The sequence below is a fragment of the Myotis yumanensis genome, unplaced genomic scaffold (genome assembly GCF_028538775.1).
Source record: "Myotis yumanensis isolate MYYU_CA2020_CCGP unplaced genomic scaffold, mMyoYum1.0.hap1 SCAF_20, whole genome shotgun sequence".
In the NCBI taxonomy this organism is placed as follows: Eukaryota; Metazoa; Chordata; class Mammalia; order Chiroptera; family Vespertilionidae; genus Myotis; species Myotis yumanensis.
In genome coordinates this window covers 10,161,951-10,172,482 of record NW_027223771.1, presented here as the reverse complement: position 1 = coordinate 10,172,482, position 10,532 = coordinate 10,161,951, and the positions used below count along the sequence as shown (strand labels likewise).

At 52.9% G+C, this 10,532-nt stretch overlaps 1 protein-coding gene across 1 annotated transcript; it reads left to right on the top strand.

The window, feature by feature from the left end:
* Nucleotides 1-2,580: 2,580 nt before the first annotated feature.
* Nucleotides 2,581-9,981, top strand: CHRNA5 (cholinergic receptor nicotinic alpha 5 subunit). The gene is made up of 5 exons (XM_070400387.1): nt 2,581-2,664; nt 4,897-4,941; nt 6,264-6,373; nt 7,858-8,689; nt 9,588-9,981. Exons 2-5 carry the CDS (start codon nt 4,915-4,917, stop codon nt 9,747-9,749), a joined length of 1,131 nt encoding a protein of 376 aa, XP_070256488.1. The 5' UTR covers nt 2,581-2,664; nt 4,897-4,914; the 3' UTR covers nt 9,750-9,981.
* Nucleotides 9,982-10,532: the final 551 nt, after the last annotated feature.

Sequence of the window (10,532 nt, the reverse complement as noted above, 5' to 3'; positions counted from 1 at the left end):
ATATTTAAAAAAAAATAGTGACTGGTAAGAACTTATCTGTCACATTGAAAGTGTTGGCTATAGCACAGCTTTCTCCTCGCTAACAAAAACGGCTGATTATGTTCACTGCTGCATTAGCTCGCCTTTGCTTAAAATAGCCTTCCTGGGACTGTTACAAAAGGATTAAAAAAAAAAAAAAGGGATATAAGTCACTTTTTATTAACTTAAAAAAAAAAGGTCCAAGGAGACCTAGAGGGGAACGCCTGGCTTATGAGTTGGGGATACAAGAGCCTCTACCCTCTTAGAAAGCTTTCAGATATATTATCTTATTTTATTCTCATGACGGCTGGCACAGACGAACGGGCACGCCATTGGCAGCAACTCGCAAGATTGGAAATGCGTGTACCCTTGACTCAGCAGTTCTAAGAGTCGGTGCCATAAATTCTTGTGTAAGTGTGGAAAGAAAAGGCGTACAAGGAAGGTAACGACAGCATTTTCCCACTGCGGTGCTGTCAGAAATAACCCCAAACCGGGGACTATAATAGACACGCCCGTCGGTGGGGAAAGCTTACGTAAATGACAGCACACCCGTGGCCCGGACCGCCTTGCCACCTGTGAAGAGAGACTGGAGATGGATAAACGGGTACCGACATCGAGCACTGAATGAAAAAAAAAAAAAGAGCAAGTCGCAGAACTTAAAGAGAAGACTTTTGTTATTCCTCTGTGTCTGCGTTTTTAAAAATGTCTGTACATCAAACTGAGCAGTAGTTACCCTAGAGCAGCGGTCGGCAAACTCATTCGTCAGCAGAGCCAAATATCGACAGTACCACGATTGAAATTTCTTTGGGGAGCCAAATTTTTTAAACTTAAACTATATAGGTAGGTACATTGTTATTAACTTAATTAAGGTGCTCCTAAGGCTTAGGAAGAGCCACACCCAAGGGGCCAAAGAGCCGCATGTGGCTCCTGAGCCGCGGTTTGCCGACCACGGCCCTAGCGGAAGGGAGATGGGGGGCATAACATCAGAACTGTGTCTGTTTGTTTTTATTTTATTTTATTTATTTATTTATTTATTTATTTTTTAAAAATATATTTTATTGATTTTTTACAGAGAGGAAGGGAGAGAGATAGAGAGTTAGAAACATCGATGAGAGAGAAACATCGATCAGCTGCCTCCTGCACACCCCCTACTGGGGATGTGCCCACAACCAAGGTACATGCCCTGGACTGGAATCGAACCTGGGACCTTTCAGTCCGCAGGCCGACACTCTATCCACTGAGCCACACCGGTTTCGGCATGTCTGTTTGTTTTTAAATGGATCTTTACTAGAGGCCCGGTGCATGACATTCATGCACTGGGGCCGGGTGTCCCTCAGCCCGGCCTTTGCCCTCTCGCAGTCTGGCACCCCCTCGGGGGATGTCCACCTGCCAGCGTAGGCCCGATCCTAAGCCGGCAGTCAGACATCTCTCTCACAGTCCGGGGCTCTCGCAGTCTGGGACCCCCTCGGGGGATGTCCACCTGCTGGCTTAGGCCCAATCAAGTCAGACATCCCTCTCACAGTCCGGGGCTCTCGCAGTCCGGGACCCCTGCTCCTTACTCTCCGCCTGCAATGGAGGCAGGAGAGGCTCCCGCCACCGCTGCTGCATTCGCCAGCCATGAGCCGGCTGAGCCCGGCTCCCCCTGTGGGAGCACACTGACCACCAGGGGGCAGCTCCTGAGTTGAGCGCCTGCCCCCTGGTGGTCAGTGCGCGTCATAGCGACCGGTCATTCCTCCGTTCAGTCGATTTGCATATTAGCCTTTTATTATATAGGATTGATTTCAGAGAGGAAGGGAGAGGGAGAAAGACACAGAAACATCAATGATGAGAGAGCATCGTGGATCAGCTGCCTCCACGCACGCCCCCTACCGGGGATCGAGCCCGCGACCTGGGCGTGTGTCCCGACTGGGAAACACACCGTGACTTCCGGGGGTGCCGCTCGGCCGCTGAGCCACGCCGGCCGGGCGGTTCCTTAGAGTCTAAGTGCCTCTGTATCGAGTTGAGTGCTCCTTAAGGAACTCAGCATGTTCCCGCTCGAGTAATCGGATTAACTAAGAAATGTATCTGAACAGAGTGGTCCTCATCGATCGCAGATGTTTGTATTAATATTGCACTTGAAAAGGACTATTAATCATAGCCTAAGTAATAGTTTGGGGTTATGAATGATGACAAACTTTTTTTGGAAATATATTTTTATTGATTTCAGAGAGGAAGGAAGAGATAGAAACATCCATGATGAGAGAGAATCATGGATCGGCTGCCTCCTGCATGCCCCCTACTGGGGATCAAGCCCACAACCCGGGCATGTGCCCTTGACCGGAATCGAACCTGGGACCTTTCAGTCCGCAGGCTGGTGCTCTATCCACTGAGCCACACCGGCCAGGACCATGACAAACTTGTGTGTGTGTGTGTGTGTGTGTGTGTGTGTGTGTTAAGTCGAAGTATTTGGCAGGAGAGAAGCCAACATACTAACTTTTGAAAACCTGTGACGCAGGCCTGGCTGAACCGTTCTTTGTGGCCAAACACGAAGACAGTTTGTTCAAGGATCTGTTTCAGGACTACGAGAGGTGGGTCCGCCCCGTGGAGCGCCTGGACGACAAGATCGGAATAAAGTTCGGCCTCGCCATATCTCAGCTGGTGGACGTGGTAGGTGTGCGAGCCCTTCCGGACCCGGCGTCACGCTCCGTGGGGTTGAAATTGCTCTTCGGAGCCTCGGCCTAAGAGGGATGGCCAGGCGGTACCCCCCCAGGGCCCCTGCTTCCCCGGGCGAGGACCCCACGGCCGCCTTGGCCTCTGGGACCCGCTTCCCTGGGGCCTCCTCCTCCTCCTCCCTTCCGGGTCGTTCTCCTGTCTTAGGGACGGGCCAGGGCGTGGGTGCCCTCCCGTCCGCTAAGCTATTTACCTTCTGTCCTCTCCCCTGCTGTCGGGACCACTTGTACTTCCCTGGTCTCTGCACTTACTGTTGTTTTTTTTTTTTTTTACTTTTAATTGTGGTAAAATACAACGTTGATGTTTACCGTCTTGGCCATGTTTAAGTGCACAGTTAAGTGGTATTAATTACATTCAGGTTATTGTATAACCATCACCGCCATCCGCCTCCAGAACTCTCTTCGTCTTCAAACACTGAGAGTCTGAGCCTGTGCAACATTCACCCCCCGTTCAACCTGCCCCCTGGCCCCTGACAACCACCGTTCTGCTTCCTGTCTCTGAAGTGGGCTGCTCCAGGCACCTCCTACAAGTGGGGCCGTGCAGTATTTATCCTTCTGTGGTTTACAGCGGGGCCTTGACTTACGAGTTTAATTCGTTCCCCGACGGAGCTCGTAACTCAGATCACTCGTGTGTCAAATCAAAAAGCGAACGCGTGAGACACGTGGTGCTGGGCTGATGTGGTGGCGTCCACGGTGACGTTCGCTGCGCCACCTAGCGGTGGGGCGTCTGAAGCTGGCTCGTCACCCGAATTTTAGCTCACCACTCAGAGCAAAAAATCGGCGGAGAGACCGCTCGTATCTCGAAAAACTCGTTAGTCGGGACACTCGTAAGTCAAGGCCCCGCTGTATTTCCCTTAGCAGAGCATCTTCAAGGTTAATGCGTGTTGTAGCACATGTCAGACTGTCCTTCCTGCGGCTGAATGCCGTTCCATCCGATTTACATTTCACATTTGCTTATCCATTCGTCTGTCCATGGACACTTGAGCTGCTTCCACGTTCTTCCTGTCGTGAACAAAACTGCAGTGAACGCTGGTGTATGTTTTGTGTGTGTTTTTAATCCTCACCCGAAGACATTTTTCCATTGACTTTTTTAAAATTTGGGTTGTTTATTTTTGCACGCCTTTGTTTTTCTTTTTAATATATTTTTATCGATTTCAGAGAGGAATGGAGAGAGAGAGAGAGAGAGAGAGAGACATCAATGATGAGAGAGAATCATTGACCTGCTGCCTCCTGCACGCAACCCCAGCCTGCAACCCGGGCATGTGCCCTTGGCCAGAATCAAACCCGGGATCCTTCAGTCCTCAGGTCGACGCTCTATCCACTGAGCAACACCAGCCAGGGCTCTGTGCTGAGTGTTGTAACTTACACAGTGTGCTGTGGTTGGTGACTATGAACTTTTCTTTTTTTAAAATATATTTTATTGGTTTTTTACAGAGAGGAAGAGAGAGGGATAGAGAGTTAGAACCATCGATGAGAGAGAAACATCGATCAGCTGCCTCCTGCACGCCCCCCACTGGGGATGTGCCCGCAGCCAAGGCACATGCCCTTGACCGGAATCGAACACGGGACCCTTCAGTCCACAGGCTGACGCTCTATCCACTGGGCCAAACTGGTGAAGGCGATCTTTTTTTTTCTTTTAATATCTATTTTATTGATCTCAGAGAGGAAGGGAGAGAGAGAGATGGAAACATCCATGATGAGAGAGAATCATGGATCGGCTGCCTCCTGCACGCCCCCCACTGGGGATCGAGCCCACCATCCAGGCGTGTGTCCTTGACAGGAATTGAACCCGGGACCTTTCAGTCTGCAGCCCAGCGCTCTATCCACTGAGCCACACCAGCCAGGGCCCGTGTACAGCAAGTACATAAAGTTCCACTGTGCTCATCTCTCAGGTTGTATCTCAGTCAGATCTGGGGAAATGTGGTGGTGGGAGTGTTAAATCTAAAAACGCCGATGGTGAGCGTGAGGGCAGTTTGTCTGAAACGCAGCCTGCGTCTGGAGGAATCATGTGACACGAAGCTGGAAAAAGGGCCCTGCCTTTGTGGACGGATGAACAGAACGCAGGCCCCACCCGGGAGGAGTGTTGGCATAAAACGGAAGAACTCGTATTTAGGGAATCATGGTGTCCGCAGTCGGAACCATCGGCCTCATTTAAACCTCTGTTTTTCAGGATGAGAAAAACCAGCTCATGACCACGAAAGTCTGGTTGAAGCAGGTACGTATCAAACGCAAAAGGCCTCGCCCCCCTGGCGCCCGGCGACCCTGTTACTACAGGGTGTGCGGCACGGAGGGTGTGAGGGAGGGCTGGGCGGGGTGGGTTGGCGGGAGTTTAAGGAGCAGCGAGGTGGCCAGTGTGGCCGGAGGGGAGGGAGCCCCCGGGGGAGAGGAGCAGATGAGGTCAGAGCCATGGGAGGCTGGTGGTGTGGCAGCTCCTTGATTCCGGCAAAGATTCTGGCTTTACAGTACTCTCAGTGAGACGGGAACGGGCAATGAGGCGTTACTTTATTTTATTTTTTTTAATATTTAATTGATTTTTTACAGAGAGGAAGGGAGAGGGGTAGAGAGTTAGAAACATCGATGAGAGAGAAACATCCATCAGCTGCCTCCTGCACACTCCCTGCTGGGGATGTGCCTGCAACCCAGGTCCATGCCCTTGACCGGAATCGAACCCGGGACCCTTGAGTCTGAAGGCCGACGCTTTAGCCACTGAGCCACACCAGTTAGGGCAAAAATATATATTTTTATTGATGTCAGAGAGGAAGGGAGAGGGAGAGAGAGATAGACACATCCATGATGAGAGAGAATCATGGATCGGCTGCCTCCTACACGCCCCCCACTGGGGATGGAGCCCGCAACCCGGGCCTGTGCCCTGACCGGGAATTGAACCGTGACCTCCTGGTTCATAGCTTGACGCTCAACCGCTGAGCCACACTGGCCGGGCTGTCGCTACTTTTTTTTATTATTGTCTAAACTTTTACATATGTCTCCTTTTTCCCCAATTGACACCCCCCCAGCCATTCCCACCCCGGGCAAGCCCCCACCGCCCCAGTGTCCCTACTTTTTAGTACCGACCGCCACTTCCCTGACCCTGAACTCCTAAAAGGCACGGTGCTTTCCTTGGGGTGCGAGTCTCAACTTGACATGACCCCAGCGTCGTTCCCGCGTGGAGGCCGGACGAGGTGTTTGCGTGTGTGGAACACGGAATGCGTCCAGCTGCTCTTTGCATGAAGCAGTCCGGCTGGTCCATGTCGACACAGCTGGAAAAGGCATGTTTCCCTCAAACCCGGACCCGAGATGCCCGAGGCTGCACCTCCTGGGCCCGGCTGGCGGTTGGCGAAGGCGTGCCAAGCAGAACCGTGAGCACACGCCGCCTGGCGCTCCCTGTGCCGCAGGGACCGAGCTCAGAGCCCAGCGCCCACGGGGAAGGCGCCCCGGCGCTCTCTCCGTCGGGAGGGGCCAAGATTTCCTGTCTGGCCGTGGCCAGTCCCTGTGAGGGTTGAGTCCGTTGAAATCGACGCCGTTGTCTTTGTTTCAAAGGAGTGGAGGGACGTGAAGCTCCGGTGGAACCCCGAGGACTACGGGGGGATCCGAGCCATCCGGGTCCCGTCAGACGCCCTCTGGACCCCAGACATCGTCCTGTTTGACAAGTAAGTTACAGCCCGCCTTCCGTGTGTTTCCGAAGGGCACCCCTGCGTGGCGATTGGGCTCTGGTGTCGGCGCCTTCCTTCTGAGAGGGGGGTGGCTGTCCGGTCGAATGACTTGATTTCACATTTTTTCAAAAAAATATATTTTATTGATTTTTTACAGAGAGGAAGGGAGAGGGATAGAGAGTTAGAAACATGGATGAGAGAGAATCATGGATCAGCTGCCTCCTGCACGCCCCCCACTGGGGATGTGCCCGCAACCCAGGTCCATGCCCTTGACCGGAATCGAACCCGGGACCCTTCAGTCCGCAGGCCGACGCTCTAACCACTGAACCACACCGGTCAGAGCCCGATTTCACATTCTTTGGGTTCAAGTCAGTCCTGTTGGTCCCCTCCTTTGTTGCGTGTGCATGTGTGCATGTGTGCGTGCGTGTGTGTGCGTGCGTGTGTGTGTGTGTGCGTGTGCGTGTTCCCGTGCATGTTGTTTCCTGATCACAGAGTGTCCTTTGGTTTGTGACATTTGTGACGCATTTGGGAACCCCAGGAAGGTGTGAGGAGGTAGGGGGGTCACCAGTGGTCAGTCCCCCTGTCCAGCACGTGGAGCAGGGGTGGGCGGGGGCTGGCCCTGCCAAGGCAGTGGATGAGTTAATTAAATGTTCGACCAGCCCTGGCCGGTTCGGCTCAGTGGATGGAGCATCAGCCTGTGGACCAAAGGGTCCCGGGTTCGATTCCGGTCAAGGGCACATGCCTGGGTTGCAGGCTCAGTCCAATGTGCAGGAGGCAGCCGGTCCATGATTCCCTCTCATCATTGATGTTTCTATCTCTCCCCTCCTCTCTGAAATCAATAAAAATATATTTTAAAAAAATGTTCAACCCAAGAGAGCAGGCTAATATATATATATATATATATATATATATATATATATATATATCATGTATGATTTAACAATCTTTAATTCTAATGTGAAAGTTCAATATAAGCCAGTTGTAAGGCTTGGGACTTATTCTTTAAAATATATATATTTTTGCCGAAACTGGTTTGGCTCAGTGGATAGAGCGTCGGCCTGCGGACTGAAAGGTCCCGGTTTGATTCCGGTCAAGGGCATGTACCTGGGTTGCGGGCACATCCCCAGTAGGGGGTGTGCAGGAGGCAGCTGGTCGGTGTTTCTCTCTCATCGATGTTTCTAACTCTCTATCTCTCTCCCTTCCTCTCTGTAAAAAATCAATAAAATATATTTAAAAAAAATATATATATATATTTTGATCTCAGAGAGGAAGAGGGAGGGAGGGAGAGACGGAAACATCCATGATGAGAGAGAATCACGGATCGGCTGCCTCCTGCACGCCCCCCACTGGGGATGGAGCCCGCAACCCGGGCCTGTGCCCTGACCGGGAATCGAACCCTGACCTCCTGGTTCCTAGGTCGATGCCCAACCCTGAGCCCCGCCTGCAGTGTTACTGTGCGTGTGTCCGCGTGTGCGTTTCAGTGCCGACGGGCGTTTCGAAGGGGCCCGCACGAAGACCGTGGTCCGGTTCGACGGCACCGTCACCTGGACGCCGCCCGCCAACTACAAGAGCTCCTGCACCATCGACGTCACCTTCTTCCCCTTCGACCTCCAGAACTGCTCCATGAAGTTCGGCTCCTGGACCTACGACGGCTCGCAGGTGGACCTCCTGCTGGAGGACCGGGACGTGGACAAGAGGGACTTCTTCGACAACGGGGAGTGGGAGATCGTGAGCGCCACGGGCCGCCGGGGCAACCGGACGGACGGCCGCCGCTGGTACCCGCACGTCACCTACGCCTTCGTCCTCCGGCGCCTGCCCCTCTTCTACACGCTGTTCCTCATCGTGCCCTGCGTCGGGCTCTCGCTGCTCACGGCGCTGGTCTTCTACCTGCCGTCCCACGAGGGCGAGAAGATCTGCCTCTGCACCTCGGTGCTGGTCTCGCTGACCGTCTTCCTGCTGGTCATCGACGAGATCATCCCCTCGTCCTCCAAGGTCATCCCCCTCATCGGGGAGTACCTGGTGCTCACCATGATCTTCGTGACGCTGTCCATCACGGTGACCGTCTTCGCCATCAACATCCACCACCGCTCGCCCGCCACGCACCACGCCATGGCGCCCTGGGTGCGCCGGCTGTTCCTCCACCGGCTGCCCCGGCTGCTGTGCATGCGGGGCCACGCCGACCGGTACTCCGCCCGGAGAGAGGAGGCCGGGGCCCGCGGGGGACCGAGCCCCGCCCGGGACGCGCTGGGAGCCGCGCTCGACTCCATCCGCTACATCGCCAGGCACGTGGTGAAGGAGAACGCGGTCCGAGAGGTCTGTGCCCGGGGGCGGCGCAGAGGCGGGTCAGCGGGTCAGGGCCCTCCGAGGCCAAGCGCAGGGCGAGGGCCAGAAATGTGGACGCGCATCCTCGAGAAGATCTTTACTAAATCCGGTTCTGGCCCCGGCCGGTGTGGCTCAGTGGATAGAGCGCCGGCCTGCAGACTGAAGGGTCCCGGGTTCGATTCTGGTCAAGGGCACAGGCCCGGGTTATGGGATCGATCCCCAGTGGGGGGCGTGCAGGAGGCAGCCGATCCATGATTCTCTCTCATCACTGATGTTTCTCTCTCTCTCTCCCTCTCCCTTCCTCTCTGAAGTCAAAATATATTTGACAGGCTGGGGGCGGGGGAGAATGAAAGAGAATTTATTTTTGGTTTATTACCAAATATTTAAATAATATAAATATTCTAACTTAGAAATTGTCAAAATAAGCCAGTTGTAAAATATGACAAGTCGATGTGTGAATGACATTGTGCCATGTCCTTGAGGCCCTGTTGTCCCAGCATCTGTCCCTGAGCGCTGAGCACGGGGGGTGGGGGGTGGGGTGGGGTACTTACAGTGCTTTGGCCTTAATTCAGCAGATTGTATCTTTTTAAAAATACATATATTTTTATTGATTTCAGAGAGGTAGGGAGAAGGAGAGAGAAACATCAATGATGAGAGAGAATCACGGATCGGCTGCCTCCTGCAGGCCCCCCACTGGGGATCGAGCCTGCAACCCAGGCCTGTGCCCTTGACCGGAATCGAACCCGGGACCCGTCAGTCCGCAGGCTGATGCTCTATCCACTGAGCCACCTCGGCCAGGGCAGCAGATTATAACTGAAAATAAGTACACAGTGTTGAATTCTGTATTGAATGTGGGTCTTTTTTTTTATTTTTTATTTTTTGGCCGCAGGTGGTTGAAGACTGGAAGTTCATCGCCCGGGTCCTCGACCGGCTCTTCCTGTGGACGTTCCTCGTGGTCTCGGTGGTCGGCTCCCTGGGGCTCTTCGTTCCTGTGATTTATAAATGGGCCACGATACTGGCTCCAGCCCCAGGCGGAACCGCCAAGACGTGACGCTTCCCTAGTTACCAAAAGGCACGTACAGTGAGTGGAACCTCCTTTCTCGAACTTGATGCGTTCCGAGAGGCTGTCTGAAAACCGGATCATTTTTTCCCCCCATTAGAAATCATGTAAGTTGAATTAATCCGTTCCAGACCCCAAAATGATTCCCTGTTTTAAATTTAAAAATATATATTTTTATTGATTTCAGAGAGGAAGGGGAGGGGAGAGAGATAGAGACATCAATGATGAGAGAGAATCATCGACTGGCTGCCTCCTGCACGCTCCCCACTGGGGATCCAGCCCACAACCCCGGGCATGTGCCCTTGACAAGAATCGAACCCAGAACCCTTCAGTCTGCAGGCTGATGCTCTATCCACCGAGCCAAACCGGCCAGGGCTTAACCTTTCTTATACACAGTACATGTCTCTTGTACTGTTTCATCTAGAAATAAACACTTTAACAGCAAAAAGGACATGAAATGTAAATGGAAGTTTAATGAAAAGGAAAGGAAATGTACAGTTAAAAATGAAACTATAGCCCTGACCGGTGTGGCTCAGTGGATAGAGCGTCGGCCTGTGGACTGAAGGGTCCCGGGTTCGATTCCGGTCAAGGGCGTGTACCTTGGTTTCGGGCACATCCCCGGTGGGGGGCGTGCAGGAGGCAGCTGATCAATGTTTCTCATGGATGTTTCTAACTCTCTATCCCTCCCCCTCCCCCTCTGTAAAAAATCAATAAAATATATTTTTCAAAAATGAAAATGTAACCATAAGTATAAGCAGCCACAAAAGCAAAACA

Bases quoted from the DNA above. Each gene is read 5' to 3' on its own strand.
- CHRNA5 (XM_070400387.1), top strand. From the start codon at position 4,915: ATGACCACGAAAGTCTGGTTGAAGCAG. The intron at 4,942-6,263 runs GTACGTATCAAA...TTTGTTTCAAAG, and splicing joins CGAAAGTCTGGTTGAAGCAG to GAGTGGAGGGACGTGAAGCT. The intron at 8,690-9,587 runs GTCTGTGCCCGG...TTTTGGCCGCAG, and splicing joins AGGAGAACGCGGTCCGAGAG to GTGGTTGAAGACTGGAAGTT.